At 39.3% G+C, this 22,833-nt stretch overlaps 1 protein-coding gene across 1 annotated transcript in view; it reads left to right on the top strand.

Annotated features, from left to right (window-relative positions):
* The window catches only part of MYH15 (myosin heavy chain 15), a 152,528-nt gene that overhangs the window by 44,069 nt on the left and 85,626 nt on the right, over positions 1–22,833 (top strand). Inside the window, 9 exon segments of the mRNA XM_070045449.1 lie at positions 1,547–1,725; positions 8,901–9,080; positions 10,151–10,283; positions 13,272–13,339; positions 14,173–14,221; positions 14,224–14,259; positions 17,808–17,925; positions 18,830–18,953; positions 20,769–20,905. Coding sequence (XP_069901550.1) covers positions 1,547–1,725; positions 8,901–9,080; positions 10,151–10,283; positions 13,272–13,339; positions 14,173–14,221; positions 14,224–14,259; positions 17,808–17,925; positions 18,830–18,953; positions 20,769–20,905 — 1,024 coding nt within the window.

Below are 22,833 nucleotides of genomic sequence, written 5' to 3'. Positions count from 1 at the left end.
GACGGGGTTAAAGGAGCCGCTGATGCGGGGGCTCTGGCTCATTCAGGGCAGGGGGAGGGAGGGGCACGGAGTGCGGGGCGAGCCTGCGGCGGCAGAGGCCAGCGTGACGTTGCACAAGCCTGAGGTTCCCCGTACGTTCTCCTGGGGAAGTTGTCCCTGGATCACGGGACCCTGGCAGTGGCAGGCTGCACAGGCTCCCGTCTCTGGGGTCCGTGCTGATAGCCGCGGCTCGCACCCGTCTCTGGAGCTCATTTAGGCGGTGCTCTGAATCCCCTCTCTTCGCGCACCAGGAAACAAAGAGGGAAGAAAAAGTCTCTTGCCTCTTCGGCACCTCCAGACTTTCCCGGACTCCCTCCCAGCTAGCTGTGGCGCACTAGCCCCCTTCAGGCTTTGTTCACGCAGCCAACCCCAGTCCTCTCCCTGCGCTCCGACCGAAGCCCGAGCCTCAACTCGCAGCCCCTGCCCGCCCCGGTGGGTGAGCAGACAAGCCTCTCGAGCTGGTGAGTGCTGGTTGGCACCGATCCTCTGTGCGGGAATCTCTCCGCTTTGCCCTCTGCACCCCTGTTGCTGCACTCTCCTCCGTGGCTCTGAAGCTTCACCCCTGCCACCTCATGTCCCCACCAGTGAAGGGGCTTCCTAGTGTGTGGAAACCTTTCCTCCTTCACAGTTCCCTCCCACTGGTGCAGGTCCCGTCCCTATTCTTTTGTCTCTGTTTTCCCTTTTTTCTTTTGCCCTACCCAGGTACGTGGGGAGTTTCTTACCTTTTGGGAGGTCTGAGGTCTTCTGCCAGCGTTCAGTAGGTGTTCTGTAGGAGTTGTTCCACGTGTAGATGTATTTCTGATGTATTTGTGGGGAGGAAGGTGATCTCCATGTCTTACTTGTTCGCCATCTTGAAGCTAATCTTCATTGGCATTCTTGACATCGTTGGTTTTGAGATGCTTAATGTAAGTATATTTAGTAAGAATGAAGTCAATGTATATTTACAAGGAGATTAGACTATGTGAATTGAATTTCAGAAAATTTAGTCAAAGCATGGTGAGATTCATTCTGTGCAAACCTGAAGAGTTACTTTGGTTGGAAAAAGCTATTATTAATAGTAGCAAATAACAATAACTATTATTATAATTAATAGTGCTAAGAAATTAATTCAGCCTTAAATAGAGGTAAATAAAGACATCTTTTATGATTTTGAATTGTAGTATCATTAAGTGTTATTTGACTGTCATAATCTTTAGTTTACAGGTATAGATGAAGGAGGTAAGAATTTAATTGTGCTATTTTTACTTATTGGGTCTACTTGCCAACATATGATAGTGGTTATGGTTTTCTCTTTACATTTTTGCAAGTGGACCTCAATTTTATTTCATTTTTTTATTGAGTTATATTTGACAACTAAAAAATGTATATATTTAAGTAGCACAACTTAGTGATTTGGTGCACATATACACTGTGAAATAATCACCACAATCAAGTTAATTTACCATCACCTTCAATAATAACCATTTTCTCAATTTTATTTTTATCTCTTCTTCCTACCTAATCACAGCCTTGAAGTATAACAGCCTTGAAGAAATTTGCATTAATTTTACCATTGAAAATTTACAACAGTTCTTCAGTCAGCACATGCTGGTTTTGAAGCAAGAGGAAAAGAGGAGACAAGGCATTGACTGGGTGTCCATTGAGTTTGTCCTGGACTTGCAAGCCTGCAAAGATCTCATTGAGAAGGTGATGCATGTTTTTCTCCTCATCCGTCTTCGTTTAAGGAGACTTGTCCCTGCCTGCCATGTTGATCCATGTCAGGACCCAGGCTCTGTGAAGGGGATGGGAAATAGGGCAGGAGAGCTCTGCACATTTTCTCTTAATGTTCTTTTTTGTGCAGCACCGTGGCATCGTAACTAAACTCTCACGTCAGTTACCTACTCCATCATCTCTAACTCACACTGTCGCTACACATTTGCTGCTTACGCATGACCTCCACTGTTAATAGGTGAGGAAGCTTGTTGAGATGAAAAAGGGTCCTGTTCTTGACTGGAAAAACACAGAGCTGAAAAGATGAACCCTGTAGGGCCTGGCTGATTAACATAAGGTGCGTGAGTAGACCCAGAGCAGCTTAACGAAATTTGGCAAATTAGCAGGCAAACAAACCATTGCCATAAATCCTCAAGGCCTCTACCTTGAAGGATGTAGTTTGTTCATTTAATTGGACAAGTACCAGTTAGTTTAAGTAATTTATGACAATACTTCATGGCTTATTAGTAAATTAGCTGCAGTGTATGGTTTCTGAATTCGATGATGTTCCTCTACTTTGAACTATTTCCATGTGTTCTGGAAAAGATAAACCAGATTTTCTGGGGAAATTCAGTATGGTTTTTCCTGTGGCTTTGTCCAAGGGAGCAACCATGGTGGGGTGTGAGCAGCTACATGCCCTTGTGTCTTGCTATAGCCATGGATTGCAGTGAATTCTGGACACAGGTCTAGGAAGCTATGCTGTGCTGTCACATCTGATTCTCAGCAATCCTGTCAGGAAGGGGCAAGGGTGACTGACCTTTCACTGTCCTTTGTGGGGTCCAGATTGTATCAATCACTGTCCCACCCATTTTATATGTTAGACTTAGATGAAACTAAATCTTTCTTGATAGTAACCATTATTCCTAACAGGAGTGGACATCACATTGATTTTTCTTGTTTTATAACCAGTGAACTTCCTGGGGGGAGGACACGCTGATTAAAAAAATAATGATAATGAACCAGCTTGTGAGCTGATTAAAAATAATGATAATAATGACCTAACCATGATCTGGTAAATATTTGGTGGCATTATTAAAGCTATAGTTTCCTAATTAGAAATGAAACAATAGAACTGGAGCCCCTTCTAGGGGCAGATTTAACTTTGGGCAATTGTCACCTATAATATCTACTTACTCTGATTATGACAAGATACTGTGTTCAGGCAGGAAGGTGGGATGCAGACATTATTCAGATCCTAATAGCCCTGTGAATGCTACTGATTTGTAGTTGATCTGAAGCCTGTTATCTTATTTATGACAAGGTTATTCTAAATAAGACACTAGCAACCTAGATGTAATTTCCTGTTGTACTTTCTACTGATATGATAAAATGAGAAAAAAGAAACAAAACTGAGCAGATGATAGAAGGAAAAGATAAGTCTTTGGTTTCCTGTGAATGATTTCAAAGGTGGTCAGATCAGGCAAATGCAGAATACCAAAATGTTTCTTGAAACGATTCTATATTTTGAAAAGATCGTTGTGTTTGCTCAGGTACGTGAAGGAAATTTGTAGGAAATATTAATGATCAAACTCACTCCTTGAAACAGAATGCATCATGGGAAGTTTTCAAAGGAACTAAAATACATCAGTACATGTAATATGTCTTATAGAATGCATCTGTGTGTGTGTATATCAGGAAAAGAGAGATTTTCATACATGTAAGTTTTGTGTTTTTACCTGTACAGAAAAGTTTATATCAAACTAAAAAAAAGTATTTTCATACCAACTTTGTTAATTTAGTCTTCAAACGTACAGTAATCTTCTATACATATGCAGTGAACAGATCTATTACAGGATTAGCTCACACTTATCTGATTACTTGAAATGTTCTAGTTTGTTTAGAACTTGAGCATCAATAATTTACATATCAAAGTATTAACATTGATTACATTTATGGTTTTACATTAGGTATTGGTAAAGAGATACTTTTTATTATTTTTTAAAACAAATACATCCAAAATTATATATTTAAAAACTGTTGCCCCTTCAATGAGTCACCTTGAGAGGCTACGTCCTTCTTCCAACAATTCAGCCCTTTTGGAAAAAGTCCCTCATGGGACAGGGATTGGGATAAATTGTTAGATTGTTACTATCTTTGAGAGAAAATTAACTTTAATACTGATCATCTTAACTGTTTTTGAGTCCAAACTGTATTACCAACTTTGTCACATTTTTCACCTTATTTGTCTGACTTGACCCAAATAACTTGTGATTGTTTCTATGCAATGATCCATGGTCAGACAACAGGATGTTTCCACATGCCAATAGTCAAAGGTGTCAGATATCCCATAGAAGTTTCTAAAATATTTAAATCCTGGTAGCATCCTGGCAATGACTGTTGTTGTCTCCCAAGTAGAGTTCTTTGGATATGCTAATTCTGGTGTTTTTATTATAAAGTGAATCACATTAATATCTAGTTAGTTATCCCTTGTATGCACATGAATATTTTCTTTAAACATATAACATTGTGTTTTTTGGCTCACAACTCTTACTTTCTGCCTAACTATTGCCCACAGCAAAGCAGCCCAGGTCCCAAAGCTTGAACCTGTATGTCTTAGTGTTCACTTATCAATCAATTCCTTAACAGAAATTTGCTGAGGACCTAGATTTTAGTCACCTCAGGGCCTACTCTGCTAAGGGTTGTGAGAAACACAAACCAGAGACATCATCCTGGCACTCAAGGTACTGAGGATATAATTGCAAAGATGTCTTAAGACCAAAATTTTACTAGTTTCCAAAGTTTAACAAGTAAATGTATTTAGCAACTACTTGTTTTGATCACTTCCTCCTCACTCCACTGGTGAGAGAGGAATTCCTATCCTAGGGTTATGGGAATGGCTGAACATATGACCCCTGACACTGGACAGATGAGATTGACAGCAGCTTATAAGTCACATATACTCACAGCCTGGGGGAGGAGGACACTGCCTGCAATGTGAGGTCACATGGAAGTTACACTTGGGAGCAGAATGAAAAAGCGAGAGCTGTGGGAGCCGGGCTTTGTAGTAATAATAGGGTGAGGTGACACTGATTCCCACTGGAGGATGTGATTGTCTTGTTTGAATATGGGCTTGCAGGTAACTGAAATCACTTGCTCAAGAATAAGCAGGCTCGGGACTTCCCTGTTGGCGCAGTGGTTAAGAATCCACCTGCCAATGCAGGGGACACGGGTTGGAGCCCTGGTCCGGGAAGATCCCACTTGCCCGCAGAGCAACTAAGCCCGTGCACCACAACTACTGAGCCTGCGCTCTAGAGCCCATGAGACACAACTACTGAGCCCGTGTGCCACAACTACTGAAGCCTGCATGCCTAGAGCCCGTGCTCCGCAACAAGAGAAGCCACTGCAATGAGAAGCCAGTGCACCACGGCGAAGAGTAGCCCCCGCTCGCTGCAACTAGAGAAAGCCCGTGTGCAGCAACAAAGATCCAATGCAGCCAAAAATAAATAAATAAATAAAATTTTTTAAAAAAAGAAGAAGCAGGCTCTGTGCCTGTTCCCATGATAAAGAATGTTGCATGGCTGGATGACCTAACCCACTGTAGTACATGGGGAAGGGAACCCCTGATCAGGTCATTTGAGGCTTTCCTGGTGTTCCCCTGATGTCAAAGCCCACAAAATATTGGACCTTAATTTTAGGCCTAATACTACATTACTATTTATAAAACTTTGAATGAAATGCTGTGGAAAACTTAAGCATTTGTTAAAAATAGCCCTTGCCCTTAGGATGTATGCAGTCAAATAGGATATTTGTAAGTCTAATAAATGTAGAAATATGTGTCAGGATAAATGCAGTAAAGGCACAGACAAAGGCCCACAGCGCTCAGAAGAGCAGAGGTCACCTCTGCCTGCAGGAATCTAGGAAGGCCTGCTGGGAAGGGGGGTAAATTTTCAACTGGGTCTGAAGAAATGGATATGATTTCAGCAGGTGAAAAGAGGAAGATAGTGAGCATGTGAAGGGACAGGCAAGAGCAAAGCCTGAGACAGGAAAGCAATGGACACATTTCAAAATCTGCTTAGAGCTCGGAGTATACAAACGGAAGTATCTAGAAGTAAAAAAGGAGGGTCAGGCTGTGAAGGGATCTTAATGAATTTTGCCAGTTTTTTAGGCAATGGGGAGCCAGAGAAGTTTCCACATTGGGCAATGGGGCAGTCATAGATGCTTGGGTTTAATCTGGTGGGTTTATGTATGGGGTCTGGGATGGGAGGAAAGCTAGAGTTAGGGCAATTAAGAATCTATTACAGCAGGTGAGAAATAGAGGCCCTGAATCAGGACAGCAGACATGGAAATAATAAGAAAGTAACAGATGTAAAAAGAGAGGAAGGCAGAATTGATAAGATTTGAAGAAGGAGAAGTTACAGCATTAATGTTCAGAGTCAGGGCAACTGACTTAGACCATATACTGTGTGCTAGAAGACAATTGATGCTACGGGACAGAACACAATTACTTTTTTTCCTGACCTATTTGGAAATTAATTTGCTAGAAGGCCTCAAATTTATTAGGGGTTTTATACTTCCTAAGCATTGGAGAAATAGAGAAGACCCTGAAGAAATAGCGTTTTTTCCCTCCTCAGTGGTTTAATTGTTACGTTTTGAGCTGTGACATCTACTTGCTTTGCATAAAACATCCATTCATCTCCAAACAGAAGATGGCTTCATTGGTGTCCCAGGGACACGATGGTCCTCATGTATGGAAGGTGGCTCTGCTGGAGATGGGGGCTGCTTCTCCCTGTGAGGCTTTGCCACATCCCTCTTGTTAACAGGCACCATCCCAGGAGATGCTTACATTTTTAAATGATTCATTCTAGTGTTCACTGAAGGTTGACTATTTCTGTGGTAGGAAAATATGCACTACAAGATGGAGTCCACACCTCTAAGACCCTGTACTGGTGACTCAATTGTTTAGTTTTATCAGGTTCTCCTTCCTCCTGCTTGTTCTCCTCCACATTTCTCACTTTGCCAAGAACTTGCAAGGTCAGTGCCGCCAGGAGCAAGACTTTGCATATTTACTCAGTGCATCATCCCCCACCTGGATGCTTGGGAGGAAAGAAGATGTGCCAGAGCCCTTCAGTACAAGAGTTATTGATGGAATGTCATTCAATACATTTTCTATAAAGTGCAGATTCTAAGCCTATGAGACTAGACAAAAGAGGTAGAAAACCATAGTCCATATATTAGAATGATAGACTCAGGTGGATAAAAAACATGTTCTTCAAGAATGTAATAATCCAAATTAGACCCATTCGTATGCTCCAGTGGCATAATTTTGAACAAAGAATTCTAAACCACAAACAAATTTTCTTTTCATATATCACCCAGCCAGAGCCTTGACTCTGAGTTGGTGTGTTCCTTCTCCATGAAAATATTCAAGCATAGGCTAACCTACTTTTTAGAGAGAAATTGTAAATGGAATTCAAGGAGCTTTTTGGTGGGTTGGGCCAGACCTATGTCTCTCCCAAACCTGAGCATTTGTGGTTCTTAGGTACAAAGGATTGGTAGAGAATCATGAAATCTATGTTGTTGGACCAAGGGGTCATGGTTCTATCTTGGAACTCTCATGACATTTTCTGTTTGCTTTGTAGTCTACATATTATGTGCATGTCTTGTCTTCTCAGTTAGATGCTCTGCAGCCAGAGCCCATGTCTGATTCTTCTGTTATAACCCAAAGTGTTTGGTAGAGTGATTTGTTCATAGAAGGCATTTCAAAAATGTTTGTGGAGTAGATAAATGAACATACAAATCCACAAATAGATTTGCAAATGTAGGAATCCTTCATCTTTCCCCCCCACCCATACCTGTTTTTCCCCATGTGTATATACCCTGTATTGGTTAATGGCAGCATCCACTACCCATTTGCTCAAACCAAAACCTGGTCATCCTTCCTCTTTCTACTACACCCCACGTTCTATCCATCAGCAAGCTATGACTCAGCTCTACTCTCCACCAGCATCACGTTTCAGTGACCTCTCACAGTCTCCAACACTATCAATCAACTAGATCAGCGTTCAGCAAACTATGACCCTGTGGGCCAAAGTCAGCCTATTTTTGTAAAGTCAGCCTATTTTTGTAAAAATAGCCTATTTTTGTAAATAAAGTTTGAATGCAACATTGTCACACCTGTTTTATTTACATATCGTCAATTAGTGCTTTCAGGACTGAAATGACTGAGTTGATGGCAAAGGAGCAGCAGAGACTCTGTGGCCCACAAAGTCTAAGAGCTTTACTATATGGCCCTTTAGAGAAAAAGCTTTCTGATGCTGTCATCAGTTTTCTATCACATATCCTTTCTTGGTTGCTTTTTTAAACAACCCTTTAAACATGTAAAAAACATTATTAGCTCACCGGCTTTCCAATACAGACCATAGGCAGGATTAGCCCATAGGCTTTACTTTGCCAACCCCTTCCTAAACAAATAATCCTTTTCAAGTATTAATTAAATCACATCACTTAAAAAATCTCCAAAGTCCTCCCATTACACTTAAAGTAAAATCCAAATGTCTTACCATGGCCTGTAAAGCCTTTGGGATCCAGTACTGCATCTCTCCTTCCACGCACTCTCTCCAACTAGCTCTGCTCTGTCCACACTTGCCTCTGGTAGGACCTGAAATTTGCCAAGGGTGCTCCTGCCTCAGGACCTTTGCGCTCTTCATTTTTCTGCCCAGTACAATTGTGCACAGGTCTTCTCAGGATTTGCTCTTCTCATTCAGGTCAGAGGGTTTTACTGGACTCTCCTACTAAAATAGCTCTCACATAGCCCCAGTCATCCTCTCTCTTTACTTTGCATGATTTCTTCAGAGCCTTTATGGGAAACTAAGTTATTTATTTAGTGTTTACTTGTTTATTGTCTGTCTGCTCCACTAGAATGTAAGTACCCTGAGGACAGACACTTTGTGAATGTGGCTCATGGCTTCATCCCCAGCTCCTGCTGGTGCCTGGTACCTAGTAGGTATTTAATAAATATTTGTTGAATGGATGATTGGCTAATTATATGTAGTGAAGCTCGTTTCTCCTTGTCAACTAATTAGGTTCATAGGAAAGAATTTACATTGACCCTCTACTGAAAATACTGCTTACTGGTGTTTTTTTCAGCTGCTGTTCATCTGTATCTCCAACAGCCAATGGGCATCTTTTCCATCCTTGAAGAGGAATGTATGTTTCATCAGGCTGCAGATGTGACTTTCAAGACCAAACTTTCTGACAACCATTTTGGAAAGCCAGTTCATTTCCAGAAGCCCAAGCCTGACAATAAGAAGAAAGATGAAGCTCACTTTGACCTTGTCCATTGTGCAGGAGTGGTAAGTTACCTCTAGACCCTCAGCCCTGAATTTTCCTGCCTCTGTTTCAAATGTACTCAGCCCAAATCCTTAGATAATATATAAGTAAAGTTTAGATTAAAGAGATGAACAAAATAAATCTCAGGTCCCCGAAAAACGTTGGTGTAGCCTTTTAGCACTTAGGATATGAAACACCCATACTATAAAAACAGAGGTCAAAAATCTCAAAATCGACTCTGTCACCCCAACTCAAAGTAAGACAGCTTCAGAAAGTTATGGAGACCATCAAAGACATGGGCTTTTCCTTACTTGTCCTTCCTTTCAACTTAACATTGTGTGAATGAGTGATTTCAATTGATCTTTTTATTGAAGATTTTTTTTCCCTTCTCTCATAAAGAGTACTGTGAAGTAATGGTCTCCAAACTATGACCAACAAAGATTCCTAATAACCCTCACTCCCTCTCCTCATTTCCCCACTGGAGTGTGTGTGTGTGTATGTGTGCGTGCACATGCCCCTTCTTTCTGCTTTTATGCTTCTGGTCAGTAATTCTGAATGGCACAAAAAGAGAACTGACGAAGGATAAAATAATACTTTGACCTAAAAATGACCTGCCAGTTGTACCTAGATGTGTTTGTAAATCTCTTCTTTGATATCCTTGAATATTAATTATAATGATATTTATAGTAAAATATCATTGATAATGTTTTTGGAATGCTCACTGTGTGTCAGAGACAGTTGTTTTATTGCATCTGTTCTTGCCTATGAAGGAGGGCTGATGTGAATTGTTTCTCCTGGAAACGTCATCTCTTTCTTCCTCCCTCTCCTTGGTGTTTCTTTCCCTCCCTGATTCTTTCTCCCTCTCCCTCCCTCCCCTTCTCGTCCTTTCTTTCCACAATGTAAATGGTAAAGCCTGAGCATCTCTTTGGGTTGCACATAGATTTCTGGAGTATTTATTCAGTACTGTTACATCAAACTGATTTAAAATTAAAGGACCCACACAATTTATGATTTTTTTAAAAGGAATACACAATTTTCTAAGTAACTTACGCATTCATCTCTTTTGTTACCTGAACTGCATGCCTTTCCAAAGGTGCCTTATAACGTCAGTGGCTGGCTTGACAAGAACAAAGCCTTTCTTAATGAAACAGTGGTGGCTATATTTCAGAAGTCGTCCAACAGACTCCTGGCAAAACTCTTTGAAAATTACATCAGTACCAACACTGGTGAGTTGAAAAATCTTCCTCAATTTTTCAGCCTCCGAATGGAACCCATGTCTACCTCAGCACTTATAAAATCCTGGCTTCTTTCCTGTGATATCTGTGTTTGATCCCCGTGGTCTGCGTCATCCCCTCTTATTAGCCTTTCCGTCCTCTGGCTGGTGGTTTTTCGGGGAAATGGTGCTCTAAGGTGGATAGATTTCAAGGAGACTGCTCCAGCCTGCTTTTATCTTCTACTTAACCAAGCTGAAGAGACAGCAGAAAACCATGTTTTGATAAGTGATTTGGGAGAGATAACAAGCTCCTTTAATACATATCCCCCAAGTATCTTGGAATTCTCTTTCACAGTGCTTTTATATTATAGTAATGGGGTTTTTGTAAGCTTCATGAGAGCAGAGATTATGTCTCACTTGTTCAAGTGTATCCTCAAGCATGTAGCAGATGCCTGTTTAGCAGGCACTCCATAAATACTTGCTGACCAACTAACAACCAATCTTGTTTAGTAGTCTGTAATTTACAAAGTACTTTTAGATTCATTATCTTACTCAATCCTTGTCCTAGCCCTTTTAGATTCATGTAAAGGGAAATCTCTCCCTATCTTATAGGAGCAAGTACAGAATTAAAGTTTCACAAATCTACTGTTGAAAGATAAACTCAGGCATATTAAAATTTTTAAGAGTTTATTTGAGGAAAAAGCAATTGAAATTGGGCAGCACCAAATCAGAAGTGGTTAACAGCATTCCACCCACAGGAGCTCAGGGAGAGACTTTTATAGAAAAAAGATAGAAGCAAAGTAAAGAAATTATTGATTAGCTGTATCTAAAGCCCAGTTGGCTGTTTGCGATTGGTTGTCCTTAGCATTTTGATTTGGTAACCTTGGGGCATTAACAGACTTGGATTTTGTTTGCTTACATAGGCTGCCACACAGCATTAGAGCCACCTCAGTCTGATGGCCTCCTTGCTTCATTAATTTAACACTACTAAATGGCAAAGGCAAGGTAGGAAACAGGACTTGTGCTTACTAGCCTCGTGCCTATTCCACTCTCACTGTCTTCTGGAAAAAAACAAAACAGAGAGATGGACAGGCTACCTGGATTCAGGATCCAATTCAGACTTCTGCACCGTGATACAAAGCCTTGGAGGACACAGAGGCCAGGTTGCTGCCATTACCCTCACGTCTGGACTACTGCCAGCAGCAGAGGGACACAGTTGTCACAGTTCATAGCTGCCAGATTGGCATCTCCTGAGCAGAACTGGTCTTCAAACACGTTTGGTCCACACTGATTAAAAAAAAAAAAAATTGGAAGTTCTCACGTACACATTTGGGTTTCCTTTTTCTTTTGAAAAATGGAAATTATGGGAAAATAGAAAATCTGGCCAGTCTGATTTCAGATGCCCTTGTAGCAATGGGGCAAACTGTACTAGCTGTTCTTTAAGTGGGATGTGTCCTCTTACTTTCTGACATTCTCACCCTCTTGTCTTACACCCAGCTTCAAGCTCACTCCTGTCCCCTGTTGCCTGCTTTGGGACTCCTGATGGCATGGCCAGGGAATGGAGAGAATTTAGCACTTCCCAGCCGCATTAGCACGTGATGACATAATTCAGAAGCATGCCTGAAATCCTGTTGGCCCGCCTCAAGAGGAGCTTGAGAAATGGAATCTATTGTGTATGGACCCTGAAAATCTGCAGGTAGTGCGTTTGCTTGATTCTAATAGCTTCTGAAGTACCTCTGAGAAGTCTGATAAACAGTGGCCACATAAGTGTATGGCTCCCAGATGAGTAATTCTCTGGTCATAAGAAATCAGAGAGTGGTTTGGGCAGAGAATGAGAGAGGAAATTATCTTCTGACTCTTCCGGGTGTGCTGTGTTCTTTTGAACTAGAAGAGAATTGTCCAGAATGTCCTTTTTCATTATTTTTTAAGGACCCCCTGAAAAAGGACTTGCCTCCAAATTTCTGACTCATCCCAATTAAATTACTCATAATAACCATACTTTCTTCTGGAGAATCCAAGTACTGTAAACCAGTTACAATTCTTTTAAAAAATTAAAGGAAGGTAGTAGTATCCCCTTTCCATGGGGAAGTACAAAGAAGTCAAGTGATCCACTTGGAAGGCTTGGGGCATGTCAATAGGACATCAGTGATTAAACTTCATGACATCTGCCTCAGCACAGTTGCTACTCAAGCTAGAGAGTATTTTATCAGTTTTTCATATTGACAGCTGGCCCTTTTTTTCCAGATTGCCTATGGATTTTGTTGTTATGCTTTTGTACCTTCATGAGTTAGCGCTACACAAATGTTTGTAAAACAGTTTGGCTTAGCATAGATTCCTTTGCTTCAAGAAAGTGGGAATAGATTGTTTTTATAAATTGCAGAAGTAATGCATGAGTGTTGCCCCAAACACAGACAATACAGAAAAACTAAAAAGAGGAACATAAAAGTTACCTTTGATCTCACATAGAGAGATCACAATTGCTAATATTTTAGTGTATACTCTACCCAACATTTTTTATGTATATAGTCACCCGTAATCCAATCACACTTAAAAACATGTATACACACTCAGTATCATAATATACAAACTATTTTGTAGCCTAATTTTTCTCTCAAAATAAATCCGAGCAATCTTCCCATGCCAGTTCTATGGATCTGCATCATCATTTTAAAAGATTGCAGTGTTTCATTGTACGCATACTCTTTCATAATTTAAGTAACCAATCTCCTGTTGGTAGACATTTGTTACCATTTAAATTTTTTGCTTATTTTTTTTTTAATGACTAAACAATGCTGCAATGAGTATCTGTGCACAGTTGCCTATTTCCTTAAGGAAAAGCACCAGAAATAGACTTTTGTGTTGAGACATGAATATTTTTAAAGCTTTTGGTAGACATAGCCATATTGCTTCTAGAACTTTGACACATTTATGCTTTCATCGGCAGGGTTTGGTAATGTGACAGAAAAGGGCCTTTTTAGTGCTTTTCTTCTTCTTTTTTTAGCTCTACAGTTTGGGGAGAAGAAAGGCAAGAAAGGAGCTTCATTCCAAATGGTTGCATCTCTGCATAAAGTAATTTTTAATTGCATCTACTCATATATTAACTACCTCACAATCTGCATATGTTATTACTTATTTGAAATTTTACATCTTCAAATAAGGATAAAGTATCTGAAGTTAACCAAGTTGGAAAAGTTAAAGATTATCTTGATATTAATGGACTTTCGTGGACACTGTCAGTGTCCTACTTAGATCCTCTTTATCAGCCCATCTTACCACTTATGAAAATATTAGCTCATAATAATTCACAGTTGCCAGAATTGCCCTTGGTCGAATGGGAAGCTAATCTGTCTCCTTACTCTCCTCTTCAGATTCTGGCCCCTCCCTTGTCTCAAGGAGGTACCAACTGTAGTATAATTGGTGCATTTGTGCTCAGAGCTTCTGCAGGACTCAGACTAAACTGAGTCCATACCACTGCTTTTTTCTCCCCCTGCCCTACTGTACTTCCCTCCTTCTCCAAATAAATCTCTTGAATGAGAATCTCCATCTCAGATTCTGCTTCCAGAGAAACTGAGCTAAGATAAAAATTTTCCAGGCAGGAAACTTGAGAAACAGTTTCTTTCTTCAAGCCATTTTATTGCCCATTCATAAAGTATTGCTACCAAATTTAAAACAGGTAGATATGATACACAACAGAACTATGTCAGTCAGATAAATATTGACTTGTCAAGGGAAGGAAATAATGTATTTTGGTAAGCAGGGAAGAATGTTGAATTCATTATTTTATTGTTGCTATGCATCTGGCTTTAAGACTAAGTTGGTCAACATGGAGACTTTTGTGGCATAGATTGGTGTTTTTAATGATTTGCAAAGTGATTTTGTGTTGGTTATGATCTCTGTTTTAGGAAAACCTAAATAAGTTGATGACTAACCTGAAATCAACAGCACCTCATTTTTGAGATGCATAAATCCCAATGTGAACAAAATGTCAGGTAAATAGATTTCTTTGTAATCCACACTAGGAAATTCATTTGATTTAAGCTATGTTGAATGTTTTAATGAAATATTTACCAGTTTGTTTTATATAAGGGTAGATTTTCAGATAGAAAAGCTAAAATAAGTTAAAAGTGAGTTTTTTAAACCTCCTCAAGATTGCCTTTGAATTGAGATTCAAGTGGACATACAGAAGGATTTCACAAAGCAGACTCAATTGGATAACATTAGAATGCTTGACATTATCATTTAAACTCCTCCTTGAATTTCACGCTAAAATGTGGATGAGCTTCTGTGCCATTGTCTACAAGGGCAAAGTATAATAAGAAGGGATTGAATAATCAATTTGGGGATTAAAGTAGATATTTAAGCATAAAGGAAATCATTTGTTCTAAATTATCTAAATTGACCATAAAGAGAGTTTCTAAATCCATTTCTAATTGTTGAGAACTCCCTCTAGTCTTCCTTCATAATAGTAATATCTTCCCTCTCCTTAAAACTACCTGTCTCTTTAGTTATGTACTTCTGGGCAGTAGATACTTTTTAAGAAGTATTTTATTTTTCTTCCAATTTTATTGAGATATAATTGGCACGCAGCACTCTATACGTTTAAGGTATACAGCATAATGGTTTGCCTTACATACATCATGAAATGATTATAAGTTTAGTTGACATCCATCGCCTCTTATAGATACAAAAAAAAGAAAGAGAAAAAAAAAAGTTTCCTTGTGATGAGAACTCTTAGTATTTACTCTCTTAATAACTTTCAACATACCATACTGCAGTGTTAACTATAGTCATCATGTTGCACATTACATCCCTTGTACTTGTTTATCTTAAAAATGGAGGTTTGTATCTTTTGACCATCTTCATCCAAGTTCCACTCCTCCACCCCACCTCTGGTAACCACAAATCGAATCTCTTTTTCTATGAGTTTGTTTGGTTTTTGAAGATTCCACATTTAAGTGAGTGTGTCTGGCATTTTCACCATAAGCTTCTTTGCTATTAACATCTTTGCCCCAAGCATTTTTGCTGCAAACGTTTTCCCCACATAACTAATTGGCGGTAAGGCAATTTTGTCATAAAAGATAAAATAACAAAAAATAAAAGAGGGACATTAAAAAGGACATAATGAAACATGAAAAATGAATAACAAAATTAAAAAGACTATTGTGAAATATAAAATATTTGAATAAATTTAAAATGTGTGTAGATTCACGACAATATGGTACAAATATCTGATTTTACTTTGTGGGTTGAACCTAAGCATTTATCTTCCAAGTCTTTGTTCATAGTTCATTATACATTTTTTGGCTTGTTGATTCATCTCCTCGTTCTGCATCACGTATTTTCTTTTTTGCTAAAATTTCTTCCCTCATTGAGAGAGGTATCGGTTTCCAAATACTAGGATACATGTTTGTAACAGCTTTGTGTTGTGTTATGAAAGCCTTCCACACTGTTGTTTGTACTTGGCATATTGTCACATGTCTGTTGGTAGATGTTCCAAGTTCTATGGAAAATGTGGGTTCAACCCTGCACCTCTGAGGCCCTCAGCCTCTTTCAGATTCATGTATAGAAAATGGGAGTATTGTGTCAATGGAGAAATGAAACCAAATTGTCAACCAGTTGAAACTAAACTGTCAACCAGTTATTTTATCTTTTATGGCAAAATTGCTGCATGGCCAATTAGTTATGCAGTGAAAACATTTGTAGCAAAAATGCTTTTGACAAAGAAGCTTATGGTGAAAATATCTAGAACCATAAATGAGATTGTATGGTATTTGTCTTTCTCTGTCTGGCTTATTTCCCTTAGCATAATGCCCTCGAGGTCCTTCTGTGTTATCACACATGGCAGGATTTCCTCCTTTTATATGGCTGAATAATATTCCATTATACACATATACCACAACTTTTTTATCCATTCATCCATCAGTGGACACTTAGAATGTTTCCATTTCTTGGCTTTTGTAGTGAATACTTGTTGATGAATGGATGGTGCTAGGGTGGTGATGAGATAGATAGGTGGTTGTGAATTATTTATGTTTTTAATTAACAAAACAAAGTTTTTACAGATATTAATTACATGGATCACTTTCCTTACATCTTGGATTTGAAGATTCCCAGGCTTCTGTTTGGAATTACAGGCTTCTGTGGAGCTTGGTTGGAGGCTGTCAGCCTCAAAGTTGTATATGTGACAAGCACTTATGTCTTCAGAGCACTAATCACCCTTGGAATATGTAGCCAGATGTTGTTGATTCTGATTTCTGAGGTTCTGTAGTACCTTGCATTTTTATTAACCTCCTGTAATTAAGACTCCCATCTTGACAGCCTGTGACCTATTCTGGGAAAGTGTGATGCTAAACAATGATGCTGCAGTTTGAGTTTTTGCAATGCAAACCCTTCATGTGCATTCACACTGTATGTTTTTGCCTCATTGTTTCTTATCAGCTGGGTTTCTGAATGCATCCAGGGACACTGCTTCCATCTAGCAAGGAATCTAATTAGCTACCTCTATTTTGGAGCAATTCTGTTACCTATTAGAGTTGACTCCCATCGAATCAGCTCTGATTTCAGCAGGTTTTTTTTTTTTTTTCTAAGTCTTAAGAGAAAGTCATAAGGAAAGCTTCATGATCTAATCAAAACAGTTCTTCATATGTCCTTAAAGGGAATGAGCATGCTTGACCCTATTGTGTCATAGAACTCCACTTCTGCTCCTTCTTACAGATGATCTGTTTCTGTCTATGAAAGGGATGGGAGTGCAGGACTATGAATATATGGCTTAGAGTTTATTTCTGTGACCCCGGGCATAAGCAGAGAATCATCTCATTCCATTTTCCTTATAACACTCTAGCAGGTCTTTGTTAGGAGAGTGCTGCTTGGCTTCTTCCAGAAGCCTTGCTGAGAGCCAGATACAGTGGCTCATTGGTTGGCTTTTCTAAGGCTCCTATCAGAGATTGCAGCTGCAGTTCTAGTGGGCTCCATCTCAGGAACAAAGGGGTACTAGGAGAATGCTTATACTATCGAATACAACTTAGGCTTTCTCAAGATAATCAGGAGAGAACGTAGGCCGGGATGTGGCCCATTCTTTCCTAATACAGAACAGTAAACACAATGTTGTGGCTGTTCTCACCTTCCCCTTTCATTGTATTCCCCCTTCTTGTAATCCCTCCCCTTCTTACTTGGAGATGCCAGTTCTCTTTTGTGTTTTATCCCCTCTTTAGCTGGTTTTTGGCTGGCAAATGAGTATAATGCCAGTCATTTGCATTCTAGCAAAAATGTATTTTTTTCATCTTCTAGGAGTATTTGCTTATAAAATCTTGACTAACTGTGAACTAAAGGTTTCATTCCAGGTAAATCCTATTCGGAGACTCCTACATAATAGGATGGGTACTTTGAGTGCCATGAGGCTGGGAGTGAGTGAATCCTCTTACCTATGACGTAGAGAACACTAGATTCAAACTCTTTTAACCTCAGATGCAGCAATTAGGACAAAATCTAGGGTAAGCATTTTTTTAGACATGGACTCATTGTGACCGTTTTTCTTCAGATGTAATGGATGCTTATTTGGTTCTACAGCAGCTGCGCTGTAATGGTGTCTTGGAAGGGATCAGGATATGCAGTGAAGGTTTTCCAAACCGACCGCTGTATGCTGATTTTAAACAAAGGTAAACATACACCCCAGGATCCAAGAAGCCTGGGGCAGTCCATTTCGTTTTCTTCTCTTGGAGTGTTTAGGCATGCATTGTTTGTTTGGTTGATATCCTCCAGACTACAGATCGATGTGTTTTGGTGGCGGTGAGATATATGATGACAGAGTTCCATTATTATTTCCCCTTAAATCCAACATCTATGTAGATGTAATATCCTTAAATCTCTATTACTGGATAATAGACCCACATATAGAAGAAATATATAGAGAAGAACGATATAGAAGCTGAATTGAGTCTCTGAAATGTTGTATGTACTTAATCGTAGCTGCCATCCAAGCAGGCTGTTGCTTTACTAGCAATCCTGTGAGAGGAAGGAAGCCAGCAGGGAGTGCAGCAGAAGGCAGAAGAGGCACCTTTGCTTTCTATTTCCCAAATTCTAAATGTGTAAATTATAGGTGATCAAGCAAATGTGAGCAAAGTAGAGTAGAGTAGAAAGAGTACCTGTGTCAGAATTAAGAAGTATATTTCTAGCTTTCCACCAATTCACCATTAGGGTGAGGGAATCTTGGAAAAGACCTTTAACGTCTCTGCTTTTCAGTTTCCTTATCTGCACGATAGAGATGTACTTAAGCCTGCCTCTTTCTTTCTTTTTCTCCTAATCTCTCCCTCCCTCCCTCCCTAATTGAGCCAAGAATCAAGTGAGGTGGTCTCTACAGCACTATGAAAAGTACAAACTATTATTCCAAAGTAAGGAATTATTGCTCGTATCCTCATTATTACTGCCAAGAGTTTTGTGAAAATTGAACATATTGGTAGGAGGGGTGGAAGTCTATATATACCTCCTTTTGTCTCACTTGTCCAGATTTTTCTTTATTTGCACCTCAACCTCAGGATTTATTCTTTATTTATTTTAAATTAGGTACTACATTCTGAACCAAAGGGCCTTTCCAAAGAGCAAGTTTGTGAGCAGCAGAAAAGCAGCTGAAGAATTACTTGGCTCCTTGGAGATAGACCATACACAGTACCACTTTGGAATCACTAAGGTAACCAGAGAACTACAAAGAATGCTTTTGGAGAAGAGTGGGAGGAAAGTCTGTGTATCTTAAAATACCCATGAAAGTGCAATTATAAGGCATTCTACAGCTCTTGTGACCACAACTAATACAAACAGAGCTCCGGTGAAACTGAAAACTTCAGCACTATTTGAGAGAGCGAATTCAAAATTCAATGTTTTTTGAACCTCAGTCTTGACTACATTTACATTTTTATAATTATTCATCTAAGCAAGTTTGTGCCAAGATATAAAATACTGAATCAACTTTAGTGTGCTAGAAAATGTGTATACACATCAGAGCTAGACAAAATTGAACCAACTTACTGGAGATAACTGCTTGTCTGCATGTGAACTGATTCATCCACAAGTACACTTTCAGGAAATTAATTCTGAAAGACTGTCTAAAAATGTTAAGGTCGGGCTTCCCTGGTGGCGCAGTGGTTGAGAGTCCGCCTGCTGATGCAGGGGATGCGGGTTCGTGCCCCGGTCCGGGAGGATCCCACATGCCACGGAGCGCCTGGGCCCGTGAGCCATGGCCACTGACCCTGCGCGTCCGGAGCCTGTGCTCTGCAACGGGAGAGGCCACAGCAGTGAGAGGCCCATGTACCGCAGGAAAAAAAAAAAAAATGTTAAGGTCAACCCTACCATCCAAAAAATTAATCCAAAATTAATTTCCTTAAATGTGATTCACTAAATTCTGCTTCATCTTGAAGATCTTAACATGATCCACATATTTTGGGAAGCTTCTGACTAACAGATTTGATTTTATCCATTAGTCAATATCAGGTTGTTTCTAATGACATCCATATAAAGGCCAAATTATTTGAAGGAGAATTGGAGGGTCTGGGATGAAGAGCTTAAAAAAAGAACTCTGTTGGACATGATTATAAAATATTACTCAACTCCCACATTTTGAATACCTGAGAGTCTGTTTCTGCTGATTTTCACTCCTGGTGCCTTGCTTCCTTGTATGTTTAGTTATTTTTGCTGTATACTACTCATCTAGGGCAGGACTAGCATGAGTTGAGACAGCCTCCTAAGGCACAAAATTTAAGGCAGCACTCACTCTTCAGGTTGTATAAGTACTGACTTGTACAACCCTGAAAGTGAGTGCTTCCTTAAAATTTGTGCTTTAGGTACCTCACTCACCTCATCTTGGCCATTACTAATGATTCTTGAAAAAATATTTATGTGTATTTTTTATTGTCTAAGACAAAAGTGACTTTCTCTAGAGCAGAGGTCAGCAAGTTATGGCCTAAGGGTCATATCCATGGCCTATTTTTTATATGGCCCCCCTAGATGAATATAGTTTGACATTTTCTAAGGGTTATTTTTAAAGAGGAGGAAGAAGAAGAAATAGAAGAAAGAGAGGAGGTGGAGGAGGAGGGCGATGGGGGTGGGAGTGGAGGTTCTACAGAGACTGTGTGTGGCCTGTAAAGCCTAAAAGTATTTACTATCTGGCCCTTTACAGAAAAACTGTGCAGACCCCTGCCTGGGCCTATCTTAAAACGTAAACCAAGTTCCCTAGACAACCTAGACATTACTAATAGATCAGGAGGAGGATAGTCTAAGTTCTTAAGGAACCAATATAACCACAGGATTAAATAAAGTTGTTTTTTTGTGTGTGTGTGGCAAACTTTAGGTTTATAAAACCAAACTTTCTAGAATTTACATTTTACACATTAAGAAATATTAACAAGTAGTAGAACTGATAAACAAATACATCAATCGCTCACAGGGCCATTCAACAGGCATTTACTGAATGCCCACTATGAGTAGAAGTAACATCTGACATTTCTTTTAGGTGTTTTTAAAAGCCGGCTTTCTGGGCCAACTGAAAGCAATGAGAGATGAGAGACCATCTAAAGTCTTTACATTGTTCCAAGCCAGGGTACGGGGAAAATTGATGCAAATCAAATTCCAGAGGATTCTGGGAGAGAGGTATGATATCCCCACCCTGCGTCCCCACTGCTAGAGTAATGGTGTGCCTCAGTCAATGTGACTTTAGCTCATTGCCTTACAATAGGTCAGGGTAAAGAGCTCTGCCACCTCTGCTTAGTCTGGGACTTAACTTGAAATTTTTAAAATTATGGAACACCAAACAGAGCACAAAGGGCTTCTATTACCCTATCTAACTAAGAATAAGCATAATTCAGATATTTCTTGCACTGCTTCCAGTCTTCCCTTTGGAGGGATTCTTTATAATTGGCCAAGTCTGGATCTCTGAGAGCAGTGTGACTCATAATTCAAAACAGAAGCAGACCTAGAAGTGTTTGCATACATCTCACAGCCAGCTCTGTGGGGAAGTTTGCTGCAAAGTAGGTAGGTGTTCTGATCACTTTACAGCCTCCCCTGGGTCAGAAACTTACTCTTGGTGACATGTAACCATAACTCTGTTACTTCATTTCAGGCAGGTTCACTAGGGACATTTATCATCACCTCTGGACACTGAGGCATAGATTTTGTTTAATAGAAGAAAACCTTTAATAGAATCATGGAAAGCAAGCTAACAAAATCTCCAAATAGAGGGACTATGAGTAAGGGATTCTGTGGTTGTCGTATTTACTTTTTACCATACCACAGTTTACCTTCTGGAGAGAGGTCCACAGGTCTTGGTATAATTTGCTTACTTGACAGTCTGTTAATTCCCTCTGTTTCCCCGAAGAAGAAAAATATTATTACATAGTGATGTCAACGATATTAGAGAGACATTTACTAAGAGTCTTCTGTGACCTCCATACAGTGCCCAATGTGGTGTGGGAGTTTATGAGAGTTTGGGGTTCAGGAGATATGCCTTCTATGACCAGTTTTGTAAACTTGGGTAAGACTCTTAATTTCTCAAGTTCACTTCCTTCATCTCTAAAATGAGGTCTTTACTATCCATTCTCTCTAAATCATAGAATGACTTTAAAGGAATTATTATATAATATTTAAAATACAAAAAATACAGAAAATATTATAATGCATACTCATGGAACTATCATCAAAGTACATCAGTTCCTAACATTTTCTCTTAAAAATAAATAATTAAAAAAGTTGAAACCTTTGTGTATTTCTCCCTTGATCCAGATCCTATTCCTAGCTCCTGAGATCCTGAATTCATTTTTATCCCTCTGTTTCATTCATATTTCATATATAAAGCATATAAAGTTTAACATTCTTCTGTAGTTACTCACAATATATTTAAAAAATAAACTAACAGACTCAGTTGAAGCCCCTTGCATATTTCTCCCTTGATCCAAGTTCTGTGGAGATATGCAGGGGTCCTTAAAAAGTTACATGATTTTGCATGTTTTTAGTCTTCACATAAATATGCTCTGTGTATTATCTTAAAATTTGTTCTTTACATTCAGTACTAGCTTTTAAATTTATTAATGTTGATAAATCTAAGGTTAGATTTTTGATCTTAACTCGTATATAGTATTCCATCATATGAATATACCACAATTTATTTATCCATTTCCCAGCTCAAGTAAACTTAAGTTATTTAAAAGTTTTTGCTATTACAAACAGTTCTGCAGTGACGTTTTTGTAAATGTCTTCCCCTGCATATATGCAAGAGTTTCTTGAGGGCAATGTTACTCAAAATGCTGGTCCACTGGCTGATAGTACCTAGGTAGCAGCTGACTGAGGCCCACACTTTGAGTGGCATTTCTCTAAGGTATGAATTATTAGGTTTTAGGCTATACACAACTCCAACTTTATGAGATGTTGCCAAAATGCTTTCTGTTTTGCTCTTTACCAGAAGTATATGAAAGTCACATGGCTCTATATTCTCACCAACTTGTGGTATTTCAACTTCGAAAACTTTTGCCAGACTTAGTCATATTTCTGACTTTGGGGAAAGATATCGCTTTCCTCTTAATATC

This window comes from Globicephala melas, chromosome 4 (genome assembly GCF_963455315.2).
Source record: "Globicephala melas chromosome 4, mGloMel1.2, whole genome shotgun sequence".
In the NCBI taxonomy this organism is placed as follows: domain Eukaryota; kingdom Metazoa; phylum Chordata; class Mammalia; order Artiodactyla; family Delphinidae; genus Globicephala; species Globicephala melas.
This window is presented reverse-complemented; position numbering and strand designations above follow the sequence as displayed.